General features: G+C 40.5%; 1 protein-coding gene across 9 annotated transcripts in view; it reads right to left on the reverse strand.

The window, feature by feature from the left end:
• The window catches only part of NCKAP5 (NCK associated protein 5), a 436,628-nt gene that overhangs the window by 241,839 nt on the left and 168,400 nt on the right, over window positions 1-26,389 (reverse strand). For all 9 annotated transcript variants that reach the window (XM_040560984.1, XM_040560986.1, XM_040560985.1 and 6 more), the window contains one exon: window positions 4,890-4,963. In XM_040560984.1, coding sequence (XP_040416918.1) covers window positions 4,890-4,963 — 74 coding nt within the window. The remainder of the gene's footprint in view (window positions 1-4,889; window positions 4,964-26,389) is intronic.

Below are 26,389 nucleotides of genomic sequence, written 5' to 3' on the forward strand. Positions count from 1 at the left end.
TGGCTGCTTTTCTATGTCCCGGTTATTTACGTTACTCTCATCCAGCTCAGTCATGGAAAAGTATCTTTAACAGCCATGGGGTGACACAGGCACTGTAGCAGGGATTCAAAGGAAGAGAGTCTTTTTCATTCACTGCTCATACAATGGCAGTGCTTTCTGTGACCTGGTAGCTACACATGCACTGCTCACTGAACCATCCAAATTTACACTCGTCTAAAGAAAAGCACATTTGGCCAAAAATCAGATACATTATTAACTGGTAGTCTCCTAATGCGCATATTCAAACACCAATCTTTGGTAGAAATGTAGCCTTATGTATTTCCTAGCCATATATTGTGTGATTTGTTTTGTTTTATTTTTAAACATTGAAGGCACAAATCAGAAGCCCCAGCTTCGGAGAGACAAATACATGATATTGTAATTTTAGTTGGAAACATCTGAGTAACTGTGATGACTTCAAAGTGCCAAAATAAATTGTGCTCTGCCCCTGCCAGCCTCACCTCCTAACTCGAAGGATTTCCTGAAAGAAATACATCAGTGTTTGAGGGAACTTCACAAATTTAACATTATGCTAAATTCTCCAGTGTTCTAGGGTTGTAACAAAATCAAAACTCACCAACAACCACCCAAAACGCCGACAAAAAGATGATAGGCAGGTGCTAATGGGTTATAGCACAAAACACCTTTTCCTGGCTTTATCCACTGGCTAGATGGTGGGATAAGGCAGGGGGACTGAATAACAAGAAGCAAAGGGGAAGAAAACCTCCTGCTCTTACAAACCAAACCAATCCAAACCAATCCCAGCTGGTCATGGGCTACAACAGCATTTTGGCAAGATCCTGCATACGGTCTGTAACTCAGGTTAGCATCATAGACCAGAGGCGACTTTTGTTATTAAGAAGCTTCCAGAAAGGGTTAAACTGGGGTTGCAGCCCCAAGATCTGGCTGCTTTGACCTTAGTTCCACTCAGACCAAGTTACTAAGCCCCTGACAAGAAAAAGATATTTGTGCAGAGCATGACCTTACGTAGCTGGGGTAGCATTTGGTTTTTTTCATAGCCTTCATTACTGTAATGTCATACATTGGGTTTTCATTTGTTTGCCATGCAACTTATTCCCCCAAGATTAGTCCTTTTCTAGTCAAGCAGTTTAAAGCTAATCACAGTTGTTATTTTAATCTGTGCTTACCATTAAGAATTCTTGCAGAGCTATTTTGCTTGTTAGCAATTATGGTCTCCCAATGGAAGTTTGTGATTACAGCAAAAGCAACCTGTTTAATGCTTGGCACCTCTTTAGTATACAGGCATTAAACCCAGGAGCATAGAAGCATGCTAATGCTGGAGATGAAAGTAGAGCAAATCTATTTAGTAAACTCTGTTTTTAAAACATGAAGTCAGTGAGATGCCATCTGGTCCTTACAAATTTTGTGGTGCTCCCCCTCTGTGTTTTTCCTTACTTTTACAAGGTAATAAGGTGTTGTTGCTCCACGGTTTGTTTTATGATTGTCAAGTCTGAAAAGCAGACATGCTTTATATGCAGTATATCCTAACGCGTTCACCAAGACAGACTGAAGGTTTGGTCCCGGTTCCAGGAGCACTAATAATAAAATTCCCGTGAAAGTCCTTAAGAACAGGACCTGACCCTTGCATATTTCAACGAGCATCCTGTGCTGAAATTCTTCCTTCTGTTAAGGGAACTAGTAATTGCTGTCATTGACCTAAGTGTCAAGAATAAAAAATTATGATCTATTGTCAAGGTCAATTAGCAAAGACTGGAGGAGCAAATTTCTGCCTTTCACATTGTTTCTTCATGTGATTCTGCCATAAAGGATGCTACATAGTAATACAGGTCAGCCAGATTAGAAAGAGAATTAAATGAGTATCTGAGAAATGCCACTGCAGGAGCATCCCTCGCCCATGACCCCTTTCTGTCCTATTTAAAGTTATTTCCAGACACGATAGGGCAGAGAAATCTAAAGTAAAGCAGTGCTCTGGCTCAAGCTGGTACACTGATACACGTTATTCATGTAACTCCACTGATAAATGTCAGCAATGGGAGCTGAATTTGTCTCACATCAAATAAGTTTATTTTATTCGAACAAGCTAGAGAAACGGGGGGAACCGCTGACCACTCGAGCATGCTGCCATATTCATCATTCTTCAGGTGAAAATAATTATTGGAAGATCCTCAGTGCCAGAAAAGACATGTTAAGAAAGCCCTCGTGTCCATGTGCTAGTGGGGTACCTCTGCTCATTGCAAAGGTCTTTAAGAACAGGAACTCCGAAGCTGGGCTAAAGGCCTACTTTAGTAGAAAGCTATAAAACGTGACCTAACCACAGCCAGTTCTCCGGGGACTGCAATTACAGCAATAAATGTTCGACAGCAGATGCTTAAGCCATGTATAAACAGTAGTCCTCTAAAATGAAAAGAAATTTTTGCCCCCACATGTCTTTTAGGGTCCCATTGTACATGTGGAAATGTAAAGGAAATGTAAAATTGATATGCGCACCATGACATCGGCTTTAGTCTCCTCAGTCTTAGCCCAGCTGCTATAAATCTGTCCGGCTGTAAGCAACACTGAAGGAGCTAAGCGCTGAGGATTTGTGTCTGCCCTTTTTATTAGCTTGCCTAGAGTAAAGTAGGGGTTATCGGTCAGTGTCAGGTTCAGCGCCCAGTGACCCACCAGGTTAAAACTGTGGTAGTCACAAATCAAGAGCATAATGAAGTCTGAGAAGAGGTCCATGCTGATTTATTAGGACATCTGTCTGCCTATAGACAGTCTAGTCCTGCCCTTGTGTCTTGTGAGCTATTAGCATAATCTTCACATGAAACATATTACAGATTTAAAAGAGAGAAACGAAGTGTTCAAAGACGACTGGCAAACCAGAAGGGTTTACCTTCTAGGGCTCATTTTAAGTCTTTACCTTTTGTGACAATACACCATAAAAATAATATTAAACATAAATTAATATCAAAAACAAAAATTAGTCTTGAGTTTTCCAAAACCACTGATTTTTCATACCACATCTAAATGTCTGTTCTTAATAAAATAATGTTGCTCTCTGACACTTTTCAGACTTATTCATCTCTTAATTTTTTTACTTTTCATTTATATTTAACCACTACATTGTCTTCCGCATACATTGTTACTACCTTCACACAATTTCCCAGATGCTGTGATCTTCAAGGTAAATTTATGGTTTTGGTACCAATTACTTTTTTTTTTAAAAAAAAAAAAAAAGCAGGAATTACACACAAACTTTCAGAGTTTTGAAATCCCAAATGCCATGCGCTGTAAATGCTGTAACACTACTTTTATATCCTCCAGGACAGGAAGTTTGTGAGATGCATGCTAACTAGTACTGTCATGTGCAAAGCTACTTTTTCTGTGCATGATAGGCATTCAACTGAAAAATCAGACAGATCATTACGTCTTCCCTTGATCAGAACTAAGGAGAATCAGGTTTTAGTCTATAAAGATTAAATTAATCTATAAAGATTAATTTACAGTTGAATGTGTATTAATAGATTGTCATCTCTTCTATGCCTTTAGAAAAAAAAAAGTTAAATCAAATATTGCATTTAAAAATATATGGATTGAGAATGTTGAATTAGTTTCATCACTGGTATTATTCCATTTCCTCTGTATTAAAAGTTATTCCAGATATGAATCTAGCTATTGACTATAAAAATATGAGATACTGAGCAGTTAATAATGAGATACTGCATACTTAAGTAAATATAAGTACAAGGAAATACTGCAAACTGCTGTCATACAGATCTCTTTATATCAGCTTGATAACAACTCTCTATAAAATAAAATTCTGCAAGAATTAATTTAAAAGTGATCCAGAGATAATTAACTCATTAAGAGCATGAGCTTCTGAAGATTAAGTAGTTTCTCAGCTATCTTTATCATTTTACATCAGAACAGCCCTGAAATACAGCAGGAGAACAGTACTGCAGAAATACCTAAAGAATCTTCAGTATTTGTGCCAACGTGTCACAGTTAGAAATGACACTTGATAAATTTTGTGAAGATGCAAACAATGCACAACTGTTTGTCCTACCCAATGAAGACATCAACAGTAAAACAGCAGCAAAACTACTGAAGTAAATTATGTAATAAAATGGTTGTTGTAAAGAGGAAACTGTGTCTGCAATGAGGCAAGCACCTTTTTGCAAGAGAGCGGATGACCTACCCCTATGAGTAAATGACATTTACTAGATTGGACGAATGCCCAGAGATTTGCAAGGTCCTATAGCCATCGTACCAGAGGAACACAAATTTTGAGATCTTCAGAAGTGCTGGTACAGTTACCACAGTTGCTGTATGGCAGAGTAGAAATGACCACTAGTTTTACATTAGCATATGGAAATTGCTGCTTTGCTTAAACTGGAGTTAAATCTGGGCAACCTGCACTGAGCAATATGAACGTAGAAGAAAGAGAAAATTCTGGACTATCGAAAGTACTGCAAAATTTTAAAACCTTGTTTATTTCAGTTTTGAAACTCTCAAATTTTGTTACACTATCTAAAATGCTGTTATGCTGGGTTTTGTGCCAAAACGCTTATACTCAAGAATATCACAGCATTTATTAAATTCAGTCCAATTAAAAGAATCTGAAATAGAGTTAGCATCCACTGCTTCGAAAATAGAACGGGAAAACTGTGCATGTATTTAACGGCCCTGAGTATCAAAGTTCAACTGGTGTGTGATGCCTTACTGAGTTATTTCATTTAGGTAAGACTCGGTAAAGAGACAGTCCGCAAAACATTACAAGTGCAGAAACTCAATACCCAACCATTTATTTGAAATCAAGAACTATGGAGTGGAGTATTTCTTCCAACAGAACAACATAAATAAAGATGTATGTCTATTGTACTTGCCTCCATAAATTCCAGCGTTGTTCCTCCAGCTGAGTCACTAGATGCTCTATGTATTTGTTTGAGTCCATATATTCCTAAAAGAAAAAGGATCAAAAGTTATTTCTTCAATGTTCAAAGCATTTGTAAATGTTTGAGTGAAAGACACAGTCATAGTTTGTGGAGTCCACCTTCATTTTACACCCAAGGTTATCCCACGTACACACAAGTCCCAGTGATGAAAAATCTAGATTAAAATCAAATTTCTATTCATTCCAAATGAGTAAGGTAGTAGCCCAACACACTCCTCAGCGATTATCTGAGGGGAAGATGAAAGTCAGTGAGGATATGCAAGCAGCTCAAATAAATTAGAGTACATATAAATACATATCCATATTCTAAGCCCAGAATTATATACCTTGGATTTGGACTGAAAAATAACTTTTCATCAGTGTTCTGGTGCTGTCATTATTTTAGTGTACATTTTGTTTACTTCAGGTACATATCCAAGTGAACTGAATATTTGACTCAAATATTTATTTTGTGCCTGGTATAAAAAATATTATACTATGTACCCTATTTGAAAATGGAGCTATAATTCAACTCCTATATCATTTTCCAGTTCAACTTTTGCAGATGCTATAACTTGCAATATCAGCTATATGAAAGATACTGTATTTGTGTCTAGACCAAACTTCTGATAAATAATCATGATCAGATGAACAATTTGTACTTCTTAAAATTGAAGCCTATTCTTTAAACTCAATGCAAAGAGATGATCATCAGAGAAATATTTCAGTAATAGAAATACACCACTTAATTTCCAGGAGGAAGGCAACTTGAGTGCTATATATATATAACATATTTCAGAATGAGCCCACAGAATAACATGTGATATAATATGATATATTCATATGACATTGGTAACAACACAGCAACATTACTATTATTCTGAAAACCTATCAGTAATAACGTAACTCTCTTGAAATAGCTCACAAAAAATATATGTTTCCAACCTCATACTTCAGAAAATAACAAGTACTGGAGTGCCATCTGGGAAAGAATCCATCTACAGTTTCTGGAGACAAAAGGTCCGGTTTTATAGCTCCGATTTTATAGCTTTGGACTTATCACAAAACCACTTTGTGGGGTTCCTGTTTGTATTAGGGGTTGTTTCGCTAGTATTATTATTTATTCTGTGTACAAATATGTTTTTTCGTTGCAAAGCAGCTGGTTCTTCTTAGCCGTTTATCTTTATAATCAGCAATATGAGACAGCTACCGCAGGGACAGTACATCATCATGTCTTCTCAGGCTGGAGATAAATGTTAGCTGATTCTAATGATCATAATTTATATAGAAATGTACATTTTCATTTCTCGGGACTGAAACTGTTCTAAGTGATTGGGTAATAGTACAAGGCAGTCATACAATATTTCTTGAAATCTTATTAAACTTTTAATACTCTGTATAAAGTAGAGAAATACGTAAGATACATACAATCAATGGCAAATATTTTCCTGTGCATAAATGCAAGCATGCCCGCCAATGGGTGCCCATCATTGCTGAGCGGTACAGCTCTGCCCCGAGGCAGAAGATAGCCAGGCTAAGGTAGTGAGGGGCTTGTGCCATCCCTCACAGGAGCTGTGCTTGCACTAGGGCTGCACCTTTGGGTGCCAGTGGGTGCTCCCAGCCGTGGGGGATCCACGGATAGGGCATCACGCACTGTGTTTCTGCTCACAGGCTAGTCTGGCTGAGAGAGATCCTCCCTGAAGGTACCACAGTACAAAACAGTGCTACCTGGCATGGGCAAGAGTTCTCTGAAGAAAGTGAGAGCAGGACCTTGCTCCTGGGAAGCTGTGCAATGCATCTGCTGCCGTCTGTTACAAGGCAGCCTTGCTTGAAAACCTCCGCATATCGTGAAACTTCGCATTAAACTCTGTGCTTGCCCCAAGCTTAAATTTTAACCTAACCGCTGTAGGTAGACATATTTTGTAACGTTACTTTCAGAAAACACTCAAAATGTAAGTACTGAGAAATGCCATGAACTTCATAATACAGCTTTTATACCAGTGCTGTTTAGATCAGACACTGGCTCGAGCATGGGCTGCGGCTCTCCCTGTTAATCAGGTGAGCTGCATTTCACTCGGAGTACACCACATAAACTAGGCAGCAAGCTTCTTCTAAGCCAAAACAAGTAAAGTCATTCTGTAACACACACACATCATAGTTTAGAAAAATTGTGCCATACGTATGTATAATGATGGTTAGTTGCAGAACCAAGTTCTTTAAAACAGGCTTTTTTTTTTTTTGCTTATTATTTTTTACCACATTGAACCTGTTGTAAATTATTATTAATACCTTTATGTTTTTAATGTAATATTAAACAATATTCCTGATTTATTCATCAGTGCACTTTGCCCCACAGGCAAGGATAGGATCAGCAGTTTTCTTCTGCATAATTCTATCATGATAATATAAAAAACTCATTCTGAAGCAATTTTCTGAAAAATATGGACAAGAAAATGAAGACAATGGGGAAAAAGAAAGCCATGTGTTTATACTGTATGATTCCTGCCTTAATGTCAGGTTTTTCCTGTGGCAAATCAGAATATTATTTTATTTCTCTTTGAAGACCTGCAGCTCAGAAGTATGTACGCTGTCTGCAAAAGTGTAAAAAAATCAGCCGTGATTTGATATAAATACCACGACTGGAAGTGCCTCCGTTCTTCTGCACCTCTCTAGCACCTTAATGTGCCAGCTGTGTCCAAAGCGAGCCATCTGCTTAAGGCAAGGTCTGTTCCCAAGGCCAGGTTTCTGTTCTTTTCTGTTATCAGCTATCCCAATAAGCCAAATTCTGTGAATTCTGGACCAGAAGCCAGTATTATCATTTTGTCTACATGAAGCACACAGTGCTTTGAGATTTAGAGCAACTTTGTGATTTAAAATAACTTGGCATGTTTAGTGAAAACATAAAATCTGGAAAAAAAAATAGTACTCACACTTTTTCACAAAGACTGTATATACAGTTTAGAGAAGTACCAACGTGTTTCAGTTCCCAACAGATCACATCGAGAGGGGCATTACAAGTGTTTTGTAGCTTCCTTGCTCTGTTGTGTGCATGCTTGCACTGTGTAGGGTTTGGGCAGCATGGCTGACTCAAATATGCAAAATTACACAAAGTGTCATTTTCTGGTGCAAGTACATGACTTCAGGAGTTTGCATTATTGAAAGGAGGATCCAAGAGACCCACACGTAATTAAGAAGAATACCACTTCCATATGAAAACAAAACCAAGATCCCATAACGGAGCAGGGATAAGAACCACTGAAGGAGACAAAACAGGTACTATTACTAGATACTGATAAAACAGTCCCATCAACTGGTAGAGAAGGCCTGGGGAGCACAGTGGCACCAGGTTTGCACAAGAGGCGCACACGTTCCTAACAAAGACTGCCGGGTAGGAGGGCTGAGCGCTCAGCACCTGGGAAGCGACAGGTCTATGTAAGGCCAAGACAACATTTCTGAAACTATCTGAAGCTGCAGAGTCCACACCCAGGCCCGTTATGAATCTGATGGTATCACACGGTGATTCTGCAGGCCGCGGAACCAGTCGGCCTTTTCTCACAGGTAACTAGTGACAGGACTAGAGGGAACGGCCTCAAGTTGTGCCAGGGGAGGTTCAGGTTGGAAATCAGGAGAGACATTTCTTCTCAGAAAGAGTGGTCAGGCATTGGGAGGGGTTGCCCAGGGAAGTGGTGGAGTCACCATCCCTGGGGGTGTTCAAGGAAAGGTTGGACGTGGTGCTTGGGGACATGGTTTAGAGGGTGACAGTGGTGGTAGAGGGGTGGTCGGACCAGATGATCTTGGAGGCCTTTTCCAACCCTAATGATTCTGTGATTCTGTGATCCCTGCCAGACTGGAGCAGAGCAAGGCCCCGCGCCGAGCCCCGCTCCCACCTCCGGCGGCTCCCCCGGTCTGCAGGACCAGCAGGAGGCCTGGCCTTAAGTCATTTCTCTTATATCCTTCAAATAAAAAGGGGGGAAACCTGCCCCCTTTCTTCCCAGTGGCAAAACTAAGTTGTTTGCTTTCCAGCCAGGATTTCACCACTCCATCTCTCCTCCTGTGATGGCATATAACTACACTGTTTTAAGGAAGAACCTTCTGTAACGTGCTTAACTAGGGCAGGAAATCTTTCTAGCAGCTGCATAGATTCTGGCATCCAGGAGGAGCTGCTATGCAAATGTCACTTAACGGCTCATCTAATTTAGAAAAATTTTGAGAGAATCAGAGAATCACTTTACCGAAATTGTCACTGAGCTGAGGCACGAGCCTACCTACGTAGGCTTATTGACAGGACTAAATATCAAGCTTTGTAATGCTTAGTTGCCTTTTTTCTTTTTCCTTTGTTAGCTGGACAAAAGTCAGGAAAGTCTGCTAGTCAGGAAAAAAGGGAAGAGAAAGGAAATGAAGCGCCTCCACAGAGGCCTGGGATGCACCGCTCAATATTTGGGTTGGTTCTGTGGGTATTTGTTCTGGCATCTGCACGCTGTTGTGCTGGGCAGGGTATCAACAATTGTGCAGCACACAGAGAATTTTCCCATCCACTGTTACAGAGCAAACCCGGGGGCAACCTCAGGCTCCTAACACCAGGTTCCCTCACTGGAAGGTTACAAATTCAAGTTAAGGAAATAACACATATTCTCTGCCTCTCGTAAGGAACTTGCACAGCTTGGTATCAAAGAGAGTTTAATGAGCTTAGCAATATGTGAAAAGGATTAAGGATACAGTCGCTGATCCAGCAAATCACTTGATTACATACTTAATTCAATAGGACCACTTGTGCTCAAAGTTCAGCGTGTGCCCACAAGCTTTGGCTGGGCAGTGGGTGGCTGAAGTGCTGCTGTGGGACTGGGGCACCCAAGTCTGGATCTGGCCCCTCAATGCTTACCCCTAAACCCACACGTGTGCCCCGTCTGCCACTGCTCTCCTGCTCTGAAGCAGCTCCCAGCATACACCCTGGGCACACAGCTGAGGTGCCTGAGTTGCAGAAAATGGGGAAATTTGGTTAGTTTTGGCCAGCACTCCTCCTCCTGCAGGGCTGGAAGGTAAATGTCACACGCAGCCCTGCAGAGCCCCAAACCTCCCATTCTCCTTCTGGTTCATCTAACACTGCTCCCGATGGGGTTGGGACACCGAGCTTGCAGCCCTCATGCCGCAGCACCCAGTTCCTCCTCAGATATTTGCATCTGAAACCAGACAGGAAAACACCAGCGTGGGTTCAGGCTTCTCAAGGGAAGGCGTTTGTCATCCAGGGGGTTGAGAAAAACAGGGAATGAGCACGGTGGTAAAAGCACAGACAAGTTGCAGCAAGCGTCTGGAGCCATCCGGCCCTGGGGACATGGAGCTGCCCTGGGGAGCCCCGGTCATCTGCCCCAACAGGGGAAGTCATGTTTTCACAGGGAAAGGTTATTAGCAATCGAACAACAACAAAGCTGTCTGCAGCCCAAAGCAGACTGTTGCAATTAGGAACTGATGTTAGCAAAGCACAGAGTGGATGCGATTGACCTGGGAGGGGGAGATGGGAGCTGTTACACCAATGTGGAGACACAACTCATCTTTGAAGGATCTTGGAAGGGTGCCCTGGGGTAAGGCTTTAGACCTAGGGAGAGTGCCTTCAGAGAATATTGTACATTTTGTAAAATATTTATTTTTGTTATCATCCTGCCGCATAAACCTTTGATGGAAAATGGGCTTTTTTTCCAGCAGCCCGAGAGGATATATATACATATTCTTGTCTGGACTATGTTTTTCACATGTCTGAAAGCGTTATAATTGAGGATTTGAGTGAGCTGTCTGTTATACAACATTACTCAGCTATGCACTAAAAATAAATCACATATTAAAAAAGATAAAAACCTCTTTGCATTAGATATTTTTCTGTCGCTTCCTTCAATACCACACCTGGCCAGACTGCTCACTGTCTGTGCTCAACAGCAACAAAAGCTGAACTGTGCAGCTTAAGCAAATCAGATCTTTTTAAGCTGCCATTATTGCTAATTTATTATTTTCTTACCTGATTTCAACATGTCATTTTCATTGTCAGTTTTATTAATGCCCGAACAAAATGTGTACGTTCAGAGTGTCTGCAATGGAGCAGAAGGCTGGCAAGAGCCCTTGTGCACGTACTGTGGAATTACACCATTATGGTAAAAACAGTAATGATTATTTTAATAAATGTGTTGAGCAAATTTCTTAATTGTTTAAAATCACTCAAGCCTCAGTGAACAGTTCATATTACATCTCAGCTGCAGTGATTAAAACTGATTTACCGACTCATCTGAAGCCAGTTGTTTTCATCAGAATCAGCTGGGTTTTCCTCCTGCTGCTGCCTGGTTTCCGCTCAGCACCCTATTAAATGTCACCAACCACAGAGGACAGCAGAGTTTAATAAAGCTTGAAATAGCACAAGCTTGTTAGCTAATGGACAGATCCTGCACCCTGTGCCTGCTGCAGGCAGGGATGCGGAGATGAGACGTCCCCCAGGAGCAATGTCCAGACTCACAGAGCCCCACTGCATTTGGGTTTTTGCCAGTTTGTCCCCAAAGAAGCACAAGCTCTGGAACAACAACATGGGTGCTCTGCTGATCAGTGAGGCCTGAGAATGCTGTAATTTTTACATTTTTGTACAAAACCTTCTCTTTTCCAACAAGATGCTTTCTACGTGCAACTCCCAGGCGATTACATACAGGAGAGATGTTGGGACCAGTATTCTGAGTGAGCTCTCCCCCAGCTTAGCAAACCACAGCTGGGAAGTGAACAAGGGATTTGACAGGAACCACCAGCACCACCCAGACTTCCAGATGCTGGCTGGTTTGGTTTGCTCACCCTTGTGGATTTACAGTGATTTCTCATGTCACTTATACAACATATGTGGGCTTGGACAGGGGCAATAAATCCTAACAGGTAGGTGGATAGCAATGGTACTGAGAAAGAAAAAGCTCAAATGTTGACCTATCTGAGGTTAATTGCATTAAAGCAGATCTACAACAAATTGATGTGTGATGGGTGAAGGCAAGAAGAATGAAGGGAAGAGTCCCAGCACCCCAGCTCCTGTGACACTAAGGAGTGAAGCTGGAAAGACAAAAAATAGCTTCAGCTTTCCAAAGGGAAGCCTGATGAAAGACTCAGACAGAAAAATAGCACAGCAGTTTTCAGACAGACAGGATCAGTACGGCTTTGCTGAATTCAGCCCTTTTTGTTAAAAGTGAGCACTACCCTGTCATAATTCATTGCAGTACAATGCTGCATCTCCCCTGTAGGAGATGCACGTATCTCCCCTTCCTTCTAAGGCATACCTGCTGTCTTCTGTAAGGACAGGACTGTTCTCAGTGTCCTGAGAAAACACCAAACTTCCCTCACCAAAACCAGATGGCTAAGCAGGGGCCACAGAAATTATTGCAACATCACCCGGACATCACAGTGCTTGCAACCCAAGCCATTAAGATCAAGATAAAAATAACGCAGAAGGTCCAGCTGATGCCCGGGCTTCCCATGGCCTGGAAGATCTCTGGCAGTGGTAACACCACTGTGCTGCATCCTGTGTCAGCGTAATCCTCTGGCCCCTCATTTTCAAAGCAGTTAATGGTTTTAGAAACAGCTGTGTTAAAGGGCAAATGCCAATTTATAAAGCAGTATGACAGCTTTCTTCTCTCAGGGCAATGAAACACAGCCCAAGATAAAGTAGGTGAGTGGTAGGAAAAATTCCTGAGATCAAACAGATAGATGAAAATAATATTTTACAGAAAATAGGCGCTTGGGCAGACAATTTCAAACTGGGATCCATTAACAAAAAAGTGCTTATTTGACAGAATGGAATATTTTGCAAAATGAGATATGATATAAAATAAGATAGTGGGAAGTGAAGTCAGAAACCAAGAAGATGGATGAAATACAAGAGGGAGGGATAACTAAAAACAGAAAAAAAGGAGAATGGGAATGAGTAAGTACAGAGAATGTGTCTAGAACCTGATAGATTTTTTTTCTACCAAGATCTTTTACTCCAAAAATTTTATTGTTCCTTTGTCCCCAAAGGCTCTATGCAAATATGCAAATAATAGGGATGAGAAGTTTTGTCATTTCTACTAAATATCGAGCTAATTCTTCTGTTTGGCTGTATAAGAAACCAGACATTTTGTCCAACAGACAAATCCACACTATTTTTGGTTGTTTTTCTTTCCTTGAAAGAAAATAAATCAGCCAGAGCAAAGACAAAGCATTAACTGGAATTTACTATAATTTTTGTGAAATAGGAAAGGATACTATCATACCAGAAAAATGTGGATTTATTAGACACCCTCTAAGTCACAGAGCTTTTAACACCAGTTAACAGCTCCAGTGAGCAATACATCAGAGGTACACACCACTACTGCAGGAACAAAACCCAAGGTTGTAAAGCTTTGTGTCCCTACAGCATCACCAGGGGTGCTTCCGAAACAGAAGTGGATGCCCTCGATTTGTGTTTGGGGTAATCCCTCAATCTCCAGTGAAACCCATCTATTTTGGAGTGTAGCTCCCTGTGAGTGCCATTCAAGAGGACTGCATAGGGCCTGATCCTGGCCAGCAGGCAGGGAGCATGAGACGCAGCAGAGGCAGGTGATGAAGGAGCACAAGGCAGCCCTGTGGGCTGTGCTCACCCTCGCCAAGAGCTGAGAGCTCTTCAAGCTTGGAAAGCTTCAAAAAACAAATCAACATGGCCATTGTAGCAGGCAAGGATTTTAGGGGGAGATGGGAAAAGCAGGCTTTTTTTCAGGGAAGGAAGAGATGGGGATGAGCAGGTTGCACCACTGTGCCCTGACCACATCTCCTGGGCAGGCTTGGAAGCTGCTCTCCCCATTTCCTCGAGTACGGGAAGCTCTTGTCCCCAGACAGCATGAAACCTCTCTATACAGAGAAATGCAAAGCCAGAAGGCGAAGCGAGGCTTAGTGGAGTGGTATATCTGACAGTTCCCGGTTGTTCGAGGTTATTAATGACTGTGTGCAAGTTAAGAAAGTGTCAGAGTGACAGAAAAGCTTGTGTCTCAGAAATTCCACATATGAGAAGGCATCAGTGTTATTTAGGGCAGTAGGAACTTAAAAAACAGACATTCAGAGTAAAAAAACCTGAGTGCAAGAAGATGTGCAGACTTTATGAGTTCTGAATGTGTATATGTACGTGAAATAATTAGCTGTAGTCTTGTTTATGTCAAATCCAATTTACATTAATAAACTTCACACAGCAAAGACACTGATGCTGTAAGAAATTGCCCAGAAATGTTAGCAGTCATAACGATGCAGGGTAAACACTGGAGTATTTAATTAATCAATTTCTGACATTACCAGGTAATTATGATTTCTGAATCGCTTCTTGGTGTTTTTTAGGAATACAAACCAAGCAGAACACACAGCATAAGTGCTGGTTGCAGGCATCTGACATACGTAGACATATGGGACTCACGTGTGACTCACATTGACTGAAGACAGGGAGTTATATCAAGGAGAGAAAAACATTCCTGGGATCTATTGCAGAGGTGGGGAAATCTCATTCTAATGTTATTACAGACACTCGGTAGTCACAAACAAAGACCTTCTTCATTCTCTGCATGTGTCAGATGTGTTAACTCATCTGGAATAACCGCTATCATCTATCCTAGCAAATACATCGGGACCTTAAGTTTTCTACCATTTCCTCTCACTGCTTCATTATTGCTGTCTTCACATATATTCTGGCAACTTCTGACAAGGAACAAGGTACATACTCAAAAATCAAGTGCATCTTCACGTTTGTATCTCTTCTTAAAAACAACTATACACGAAACCCAGCTACGCTGAGTTCAATCATTCACTTATTAAAAGTCCATAGTAAAATATATTAAAATACTTAACAGTCCAACACAGTGTTACAAGGGTATCGATCTGATCATCCCAAAATGCTTCCAAGCATTACTGGGCAAAAGAGAGCGAGGGCAAAACCCAGCTCCACCCCCTGCTCTGAGCACCATGGTGACCTGGCGTTTGTCTAAAGCCCAATTACCAACCTGTTAGGGATTGTATGGAAGGAAAAAAGAAAAAAAAAATGGAGATGAGCAGAGAGAGGGCAATATTCTGAGACCTGCCTCCCAGACAGGTCTCTCCTGCGGCCATGCCTTTTCCTGCTGCCCCTCTTTTGCCATGCTCTTTTGCCACGCTCCACATTTTGGAAATTAATATTTGTGTCAACGGCTCTGCTTGCAATGCCTTGCATGCAAATAATTATAGTCAAGAAAAATTCATCTGGGAGTTAGAAAGGTAGCAAAGCCCCTTTCCTCAGAAGCTGCTTCTGGCACTGCCTCCTCCTGGCCAGCTGTGTTCAGCAGCATGCCTCTGGCTGACACCCATCCATCCATAACCTGTACGACGCAGACACAGACACGCAGATAAATGACAGAACATGCACATAAATAAGCTCCTGAACACCTCTTACTGCTTTGCTTTTTCACTCTGTGTACAGAGGAATGAATCAAAAGCTACCACGCAAACAGACCTTTGCATGTCTGTACTCTTACTACAACCAGAGCCAGCAGCCTCGCTGCAGGGAGCTGCGTGAGCTCACGTACGTCCTGGGGCACATCCATTGCCCGCTGTCATTGCTGGGCTTGGCTTTGCACTGTTCAGCGTGGGTGTTGACTGAGCATTGAGCACCGCTGAGCCTAAGGCATGTGTCAGTTGTAAGCTGGGGCCCAAATCACACCGTTTATCCAGCTGAAATCCCCACTAATTTCCATGAGATATTCAAGAAAACAAAAACATTCGTAAATGTAACAGGATTGGCTCCGGTTTTTGCGTTTACATGCGCAAATGGGAATAGACAGAATTGAAGCCCTCGCTGTATTTTCTTGCAGGTAACAATTAAATGAGGTGTGTGTAAGGAAGCTAACCTTCCCCGAGAGCTCTGCAGCCCTGTGTCCCACGCCGAGCTCCGATCCCAGCCACCGCACATCTCCAGCAGCCTCCCTTCGTAACTGGGGCTCGTGACAAGATTAGAGCCTACACGGACTAGATGAGATGCAAAATGATATAACTGAGGACTGCTCAGGCACACACATGGATTTTTACATGGGCACATCGCTTTAGCTCCTCAGTTGGCCTCAGTGATGGAGACATTTTGCAAGCGTCCATGCAGCACGTCCTTTGCACAGCCAGGAGATAGCTGTGCACCTAAGGCAAGCATTAAAGGTTGCTCTGATGGAAAGGTGAGAGCCAGACGCATGCTCACAAACAGAGCAGCTGCAATGCATGGAGAGGGCAGCCTGGGAGACTGCCTGGAGCCAGATGTGGAGCAGGGAGATGCTGTACCGGAGAGAACAGGGATGCACACTGCTAGATGTAATGTGTAGGAGTAACAGAATATAACATAAAGGTTGTCATAAAGCAGAAATTAGTAGTTTTTCCTCCTCACTTGTGTTCCAGACAAAGCAAAGAACTCCCCCTTCAATTCTTGCATGTAACAATTGTATTAATAATCATTATTATCTTGTGCTTCTATAAGTGGTCTAATGCATTGTTAATGTTTTGTCTTCTGAACACTTGTAACTTCAGTGTTGCCATATATACAGTAGATGCTAAACAAATATAATGACATTTCTCAATTTAAAGATAATCTATGTCCTTTTCATAAAAACTAAAGTGAACCTTTAATTTTGTTCAGTATTTTAGAATTCACAGGTACAATGCGGTATTGGTGAAATCAAAGCGGTAATTTAGCTCCCAGTAACACTAATAATTTTTCTGCCATTGAGTATTGCTGCACTGAATTGCAGATCTGTCTCAAATGTTATGTGCCTAGAGATATTAGTTACAGCTATTGCAAAACATTATATTTATTCAAATAAGACCAAAACAAATATAAACTGTAAAATGAAAGGCTTGAAAACACTCGTTTAAATAAATATTCATTGTCGGCTTCTTTGTAGGATATATAGTGAAAATTCAGATTACATGATGGCGTTCTGTTTTATACCCTGTCTTGCTAGTTAGCATTCAAAAGTGTATCTTTAAAAATGTCCTTAATTTAATGTGTGAAATAGCAAGAGAAATACTTAGCTTTCCATGTTTCTTAAACATGAATCTTTCAATCCACATCAAACTTAATGTGAATTAACAGTGAGGACAGAAGCATAACCTTTATATTTTTGCAAATCTAATTCTTGTCATTAACTGTGGTTTACTGGAAAAGTTCTTTACAACATTTAACTGAATTACATTTTAAAGATCTTTCTCATCATCGGCTGGAAAATCTATGGCAACAAGTGATGAGTCATGTTAGTGTACCTTCTGCTCTACTGCAGACTTTGTGATATTTAGATACCACGTCTCTCTCTTGGGAAAGAGACACACATAATTTCCTGCAGAAGCCTTGGTTCCCAGACACAAAGACACAAAGGATAAATTAAAACAAAATACATATTAACCCTGTACCTAAAAGAATTAGTTTCACACAAAGGTGACATCACATTTCCTGTGGTTAAGGGTGATATAGGTCAACTTCAGCTGGAATCACGCCAACCTTGATGGAATTAACTGAGGGCATGGCAGTCCAAAATGAAGACAGACAAGAGAGTCACAAAGTGACCAGCTTTTCTTCTCTATAATTAATGGGTGATTTTTAGAGTAATTGGACAAAAAGAGTTTGAAATACATTTCTTTAAAAAAAAAAAAGATCTCACAGTTGTTAAGCATCTCATGTTTTTAAGTACTCAAAAATAGTGGCAATAATTTATATAAAAAAGGAGAGTTGGAATGTTGTATCTCAACTGAGTATGTGCTCCATGCATGACTCACAGACTACTGCATGATTGTTGCAAGGGCTGATGATGGAATTAACTTACCTAAGACTCCAGACGTTTGCATGCATGCTCTAAATCAGAAATATTAAATCACAGGAGGAAAAAAAAAAAAAAAGAAAAAAACTTTAAAAGAGAGATTCAAGTCCAGACAGTGCTAAAGAACTAGGTACGTGTTCCTTCACAAATCTTGTTCATCTACACTACCATGCATTTCATACATATTATTATGGGAAAGGTTGGTAAGTCTTAAAAGCTCTGCCCTGCCTCATGGCTTATGCAGTTGCAGAGCCTCCAGCTGGAAATGGGACAGGTCTCTGGTGCCCAGCTCCCACTAAAAGTCTGCAGAAATGCTCTCACCTCTGCCTTAAAGATAAGCCTACCACATACCTATGGTTTTAGGGTGTTGCAGACATCAAGGCAGCCATAAAACTGAGCCATTTTACCTGCTCAGCCATACTCATATAATCTTGCACGGCTTCATTGTGAAAAGTGCTAAGCATCTGCAAGTCTCATTGATATCACAGAATTAAACTTATTCAGGGGAGGAAAAGCAATTTTCAAACTTTAGATACAGTCCTTAATCATTCATTTAAAAAGAATTTCCATAGCCATCAACTTGACAGTGTTTAAATGAAAAGACTCTGAAAACCTCTTGTTTTCCAACAGGAAATGTTTTCGGGGACTGGCATTTCACATGTATAGAGAAATTTACAGTAATCATATCCTGATGACAAGTCTAGGAGAGGATTTACATCTAATGGGAACGATCTAATTTATCTTTCATACAGTAATACCCAGTGGCTATTGTGAACATTTCATTATCAAGGAATTAAAGACAACACAAGAAAATTAATGTTTTAAGAGAAACTCATATGGTCCATTTAACTCTTCTTTTGACTGTCCACATAATGTAATAAGATAATTTGCTTCCTTTCATATGCCTGAGTAATAGAAGTAACACTTTTCATAAATCATCCACAAAAGCTTTAAGAACAAATGCATGCTATTCAGTGTAAAGCTTTCAAATTACTTCTATATAAATGCATATCATGCATATTTCAGAAACTCCCCTCTCAAAGAAAAAGCCCTTGCGCTGAGTAATAACCTACCTCTTCTTCTCCTTCCCAACTGTTTCTGTCTGGGTATCAGACATCCTCTCTGCATGACAGGACTATCCCCCGCTCTGACGGGACTCAAAGGAGATTTTGTCACAAACTCAGGCTCTACTTGGATGTGGAAGCGGTGACACGCTGTGAAAGCACGGCGTGCCTTCCCAGCAGGGAAATGCCTCATAGCGCTTTATGGGCTGAGACTTGGAGGGAAGCGCTCAGAAGTTTTGCTGCTGAGCAGAGCCATTTCTCTTGCCTCACTTCCAAGTACCCTTAAAAACCCAGCTTCTCGTAAAACAAAACCGTTCGTCCAGAGGCATTTGGCAGTAGTGGGGAAGGAACAGGGCCTGAAAGATACCACCTGGCTCGGACCTTAATCCTCTTTCTTGCCCCGGGGACATGGCTACAACAGCACCCCTGTAGAAAAGGCCCTGATGAGGGCATCCCGACGAGCTCTCTTGTTGTGACCTCTCCTGAGGACGCTCACGGAGGCCTCCAGGTTACGCTGGACCCTGCAGCCCTCACACAAGCGCACCTCAGAGCTCCGAGTGGCCTGGGGCCATGCTCCGGCCTGCGCCACTTCTCTTGCCGAAAGGAGAAGCACAAATCACACAGGAATCAAACCAGCACAGGGTTAGATGAGGGATTTCAACATCTAAAGATGCAAATAGGCACCTAATGAGATTTTCAGGAGAATGTGCACATTCTGCCCCCTTGGAGATTGCTGAAATTGCTCTGGACCTGTGGTAAATTTTCAGATCTGTCTCCCAGTTCCTTCCCATGAATCAAACAGCTTTGCTTTTCTTTGAGTGGGGAGGGCAAGGAAGCACAGTGTATAAATTCCTTTCCTTTGATACTCGCATTCATACTGCATAAGGTGAAATACAGTCTCCTCTGTACGTATTTGAAAAACACAATCACTTTTGTGGATGGCTGAATTTCCCCTTCTATTAGTTTGCACTCACACACCACATGCCTGGGGCTAGAAGGGCAGCTGAATGTGAGAGTGTCTGTCTAGCCACAAAGTAAATATGGGGCAAGGGGAGGATTAGAATGAGGCAAATGAGTCTGTCATTTCAGACAGACTTTGCAGGCTCTCCTGCAATGCCATAAGAGTGACAAATTTCACAGAGATGATTGGATTTATCTCCAAGCCCGGGGGAAACTGAGCCACAGAACAAGTCACTGTCACTGAGTCATTCTGGCAATGAAATCTAGATGTGGCTGAAATCTAGACATCCTCAGTCCTTCCATCCATCTCCATAGCCTGTTACCAGAAACACACCAAGCATGGATGTGCTTTATATGTGTGGACACACACATATACAAAAATAAGCCTCTTTGAAACATGTACATAGTTAGGATGCAATGACTTCATCTTATGGTCTTGAAAATTGGAGAGGTCCTTTGCAAAAGAGAGTTATTCAGTCAGCTCTAGGGATGTCTCAGGAACAATTGATTTTTCTGCTTTGACAGATTGCACTGCCGATGCTAAAATGCATCAGCTAATAGATCTCAAGCCATATTGCATTGTTTTATCTTCTAATTTTTGATGAAAAAGACCTTTGGATTATTTGTCTCCTAAAACGCTCCTGATTAGAGCTTGTTCTTTCAAATCTAATATTAAGTTATTAATCAAGGCAGAGTTTTCTGCTTTCCACAGACTGGTAATTATCCATTTAGCTATGTGCTACACTGTGAAACCTTAGTTTTAGAAAAGGCAGCATTCAACCTTTAACAGTGCATCAAAACCTCAGCTTGGAAGTTAGGATAGTGTAGAGGTGCACAGTTCTGCTGGGAGGTCTGAGGATTTGCTTCTCATCTAATTTTAATTTACAGCGTTGTTATGCTATAACTGTTTTATCTGAAAAATAACCTGTGGTTAAACCCACCAAAGATATGAGACACATACTAATACTCGCCACAAGAAATTCATAAGCATGATTGCAAAGTAGTTACTAACTTACAGTCTGTATGGGGACACTGATTAGTTGCATGACCACATCCAATTATTTGCATCCTCTAAAAGCTTTGGGAAAGTTTGTGAAGCAGGCTGCTTTCCCATGGGAGAGCACTGCAATTCCAGTGACACAGTAGCACAATATTAGGCTAGATTTCACTATTTCTGCTACCAATTAATATTATGATTTTCATCAGCATATATTAATTTGCAGAACCAGTCAAACATGGAGCCCAGCTCTACTGGTTTACAAAGGTGCTGCTCCTGCCTTGGTCACCTCAAGGTTTTAAGGTTAATCATTTAAACTAATGATTAAATAACATCATTTGGATTATAAACTATAACTTAGACCTGATAACATTTGTGTACTTTCAGGGCTCAGTCATGGCTGCAAATGGCATTTCCAAGACACGGCTGGTGACATTTCCCACTTCCTCGTCTATTTTTCTCCTGTTGCTCCTGTCATGACTAAAAGCAGCAGGATTATGTTTTTCTCAGTGGGAAATGTGTCACCTGCTGGTGAAAGGAAAGCAATTATTGTGTCCTAGCTAAATCTTGGGCCTATTTGTGTAGGCTTTAGAGCTTAAAAATATAAACGTGCCTCCCTGTGCCAGTGGCAGCGGGGAGGCACTTTGGGACCCAGCTGGGATCCCCTGGATGTCACCTTCGGCGCCTGTTAAGCACGGGGAGAGGTGCCAAACCCGAGTGCCTTTCCCGTAACTGTGTCTAATCAATAGAAAGTAAATGTGAATGATGGGCTCGGAGTTCCTTCACAGGACACCTCAAGTGCTAAAAATTAGGTTTTCCCTCTCCCCTCTTATTCCAGGAGCCAGATTATACTTTTCAGCTTCACAAACAACATTTCTGTCTGCCTTGCATCTGTGTGCTTGTTTTCACTCCTTCTGTGTGTTTTTATGTGACTGTAAACCTGTCTGACAAAGGCACAGGTATTTTATTTGCACACTCTAAGATGCTATTTTTTTGTGCAATCCCAGTTATCAAGCTAAAGAAGTCTTATAATCAAAAGGGGAAGTAAAGCAACTGGAATTTTACATTTGCAGTTGGCAAAAAGCAACAAAAAACAAACTCACAAAATGTGTGTGTGTATATATATATAAGAAAGGATATACAGATGTATGCTAAGAGATGGTAGATTTTAACACACAAAATTTGTTTCTAGTGAGTCTATTGTTATTTATATATTTTTTATTTCCCATGTATATTCAGCGAAGAAAACACGTATAGATACTGGAAAGGGAAAGAGCATAAGCATGATTAAATTTAAGAAAAAGTAATATTGGACTAATTATGAAAGGAAGTTTCTAACACTGCCAATCACTTCCCTGGGATCTAGGGAAGTAGATCTAGGATGCTTCTAGGGGAATGATCAGCAGGGTCAGTATCAGGCATCATTTTAGGTAATAAAAGAAAAGTATTTCCAATTTTTACTTCCATATGATCCCAATCAAATATAACAATCATCAAAAGATCTATTTTCCTTAACATAAATTAAACACTTATGTAATACTTAAATACAAGTAGTCTATGAACATATTTAGGAGGTCTTGTGGTACTTCAGAAGAAAATACACCTTTACATATATTCCCATTTCTAACAAAGTATGCAAATGCAAGCTAGAAAACTGTTTTTTCATATGAAGCACTATGTGCAGTGACCATGTTTGTAGGCAACTGTCTATGGGCATTTTTATAGTATCTATCTTATGTTAACCATGTTGAATGGACGGACCACCAAGGCCTAGTATCTGTTTACTCAGCTAATCATTACACTGATACTTTTGCTGTCTTCTGTATGTTCATAAAAATGGGTTGACAATTACTGAACCCAATTCATCTACTCCATTAGTCCTGATAACAGCTAGGCCCCTAAATCTGGATGTCTAAACCCTAAATCTACATAACTGCTGATATCTATGGTATCATGTATTCAAACATACACTGTTTACAGCAGATTTTCTATCACATTTTTATAAATCTTGGATAGAGCCAGTTGTCATCAAAACAGGCAATTTTATTTATTTATTTATTTATTTATTTTTTATGAATACACATGTGGGAGATTTTACCCCTGGACAAACTAGTAGAAACGCCAGATTTTGGTTGTTTGATTTAAAAAATATCCCAATTCTATTCGCAGTGGTTTGATTAATTGACAACCTTTTCTCCGTGCTTGTTTTATTACAAATATGCATGGTGCTCCATCTTTGAAAACTGGCCCAGAACAAGAAAATTATGGTTTTACATACAATTTATACTTTCTCAAAAGCCCTCTAAAGACACCAATTCTTGCTGGCAAAGAATTAATTTCACGTGAAGAAGGAACATTGTATTATAGAGTATATACAATATTGCCCCAGCTTTCCCCTCTCTGTACCACCAAACATTTTTCTAAGAGAATTCTATTACAAAATTAAATATTGTGCTTTAATGTAGTTTGTTATTAGGAAAGACAGTGGAAAATTGCCATGCTGAAGAGCAACCTTCTGTTCATTTCGCTTCAATGATCCTTATCTGTTTTGTTACAGAATTTCTGATCAGAAGTCCAGAAACAGACCAGCAAAAATCAGAGGGCTACACATCACAGAGCACGTTTTCCTTCACATGATCTGCTAGAAACAAGGGCTTTTAGCATTTGGCCAAATTCAACCACTCTGGCATATTCATAGGTGACTGTTCAAAATTGCAGTCCATGAAATAAACCAGTATTTAACAGTTTGACCTATAAAATCTTTCCTAAATTGTGACTATGAAAATAAATAGAGCATATGGTCTTTGCTGAGACATACCAAAAGATTCAGTGATAATATAAACAAAACAAGACCAGGTACTTCCTTTCCAAATCATTTTGTATATAAGAGTTGCCAAAAGCTATAGCATATGGATGTTTTATTTTATTTCAGTTCAGTTCTCTTCCGTTTCTCTTAAAATACTCCGGCTACACAGACTTTTAATTCCAGATTCATTGTTAGTTCACCTTTGATCAGGGAATTGCCATCTCAGTATGCAGTGTGAAAGGTTTACGAGTTTCACAATTGCTGTTTTAATACCGCTTTGTATCCTCTGCTTTCTAACTTCATATGGTCTTCTTATGTCGAGTCACAACCAATATCACAGTAATGTCTACAAAAGATTTGGACTGTAGACTACAGAGGAAGAATACTGTATTTCTCTTCTTTTCTTAGCTGCGGATGAAAGTGGTACAAGGCCACTAATCCCTTCTGTATGGGCAGATGGCCATTTGTTGTATGTACTCATTTACAAATGAAATTCAGAAATTCATCTGGCTTTATCTGCATTCACTATGTATTATTGGCCTCTCTTCATTTAACATCAAAAGTGCAAGTAAGAGGAATGCCATTCTTTATGGCAATTGTTCAGTTGGTTCTGCATGAATAACACTTAGCATTTATAGCATTCTTTACATCTCTCAGTTATAAATTTATAATTCTTAGTTCATCAAAAAGTCTTAGATTTCTTACCAGAACTTACTTTCTAGAAATAATGACTAACCAAAAGAAGAAGAAGAAAAAAAAAGTGTCATAGTGCTATTTGTTAAATATTTAGTGGTTTAAGGTACCAAAGCAACTGAGTGCATGAGCATTGAAAAGGGGTTGTGTTTCAGTCTTATGTCAAAATTCTTCTCACTTGCTTACATGGAAGCAAGCATGCTAGAAAGGGATGAGAAACAAGAGCGAGTAGGGAAGCATTACGCCACTGAAAATGAACTAACTGAAGGATTTTATACCATAGCTACTGCTATCTGACTGCCCAGTACAGGTCAAAAAATCAGAACTTACCCCACTAACTTCATCCACTTTTGAGGTCTGTGCCAGGCAGCTGAACACTAGTCATAGATAAATTGCATCCCTGTGCCTGTGGCTCTCCATACCGCTTGCTCAGAACTTGTTGCTGCTTTTTGGCAGGATTTTGTTAGCAGATTCAGGGTGGTAATCTTACAAATCAATACCCCTCCATCCCTCCACTGCCCAAGCTTATAAAGCTGCCCCTTGCACAAGTTTTCCTTGTACATGGCTGTCAAACAACGCAGTATAATGGCCAGAAGTAACAAGACCAGTGACTCAAGTGAATACACTCACAAAAGCAGAGAAGTCAACAGAATGCCCTTGTAATAAGAGGCACATCAATGTAAGTTTTGATCAGGAAGAACCAGAGCAGAACAGTGAGGTAACGTAACTCGGCGGCCATGCAGTCCAACACAGTGTCACTAGCTGGGTGCAGGCCTGCAGCTGAGCCTGGGTGCCTGTTGTGCCTGGCACTGGGTGTCCAGAACCTTCTCTTTACATTATTTCAATTAAACAGAAAAGAGAAGAGAAGGGACTGACATGACATTTATATATATTCAGTATATTCTATAGGAAACATGGAGTTTATCCAAGATGCTTACATGCTACAAAACAACTTTCTATCTAAAACAGCCTATTCTCCTCTAGACAGAGCAAAATAAATACAGATTGTGTGTCTGTCCATACAAATGGAAGGCAGTTTACATACAGATTTGTATGAGAATAGATATTGCTGAAAAAAAGAGGACTATCCCACAAGTGGCCACCATCTCACAGAGCACTGCATGGAAATGAGTTCATAAAATAATTGTATTCCTTTTTGTGGGGAACTAAACACATCTTCTTGCCAAGAACAGATGCACCAAGAACAGATGCAGAAAGGGGTCAAGGCCTTTTTTGGTTGCTGGCCCACCACAGTCACTAGGGCTGCCTTTAGGTGTATGTTGGTAGCTCTGTGCTGTTTTTACAAATGCAAGGACCAGCTGTGCTCTTTGCCAGCTCGCATTAAATATGAAGTGACTCTGCAGCTGTTCAGTACCTCTGCACTACATAAAAAACCTTATTATTAAAGTTGGTCTTCCATGGGACAGATTACTTGAGTGTTACTTAAAGTTCAAGCATTTGCTGGGCTGAAAATTCAACTGCAAAAAAAGAAATCGTTTTTTGATATTAGTTGTGCTACCAATTCTTTAACAATCATGAAAACAATTGCAGGCTTCAAAATGTGCTATTTAAGTGAGACGATTAAAACCAATGGTCCAGTGTCAACGATAGCTGCTAGGGGTTGAACAAAATAAAGGCACCTTTTAAAATAAGTGAATGCTCAACCTCTACTCATCACAAGATGTTGAATATCATTTAGAGGATTTTTGTTAGCTTGTAAATGACAATGTCATCACAGTGTAATTTTTGTCATTTACTGTCCAGAAGTCAAGAAGTCTCCACTGAGGAAAGGCAAAATGCAGCCTCATACCTGTAAGAGGAGTTAGCTCTATGCCAGCATCTTTCCTAGCCTAGGCTGCAGCTGCCTGATTTTATACAGCCTTCCAACCAATGAATCTGGTTAGAGTTTGAATTAAATGCAGATGCCACGGTGTCATCACAGCACTTTGGCCCATGGTTTTTGGGCCATTTTTACTCTGTGCAGGCAGATTCTTGCCCCATGTTGGAAGAAACCCACGTATGTGCAATCATTTTTAAGATTCAGACTCAGCACCGTTTTCTAAAGGAGTACTTGATTTCCTAAAACTCTGACTCATTCAGTTTCAG

The sequence above is a fragment of the Cygnus olor genome, chromosome 6 (assembly GCF_009769625.2).
Source record: "Cygnus olor isolate bCygOlo1 chromosome 6, bCygOlo1.pri.v2, whole genome shotgun sequence".
Taxonomy (NCBI): domain Eukaryota; kingdom Metazoa; phylum Chordata; class Aves; order Anseriformes; family Anatidae; genus Cygnus; species Cygnus olor.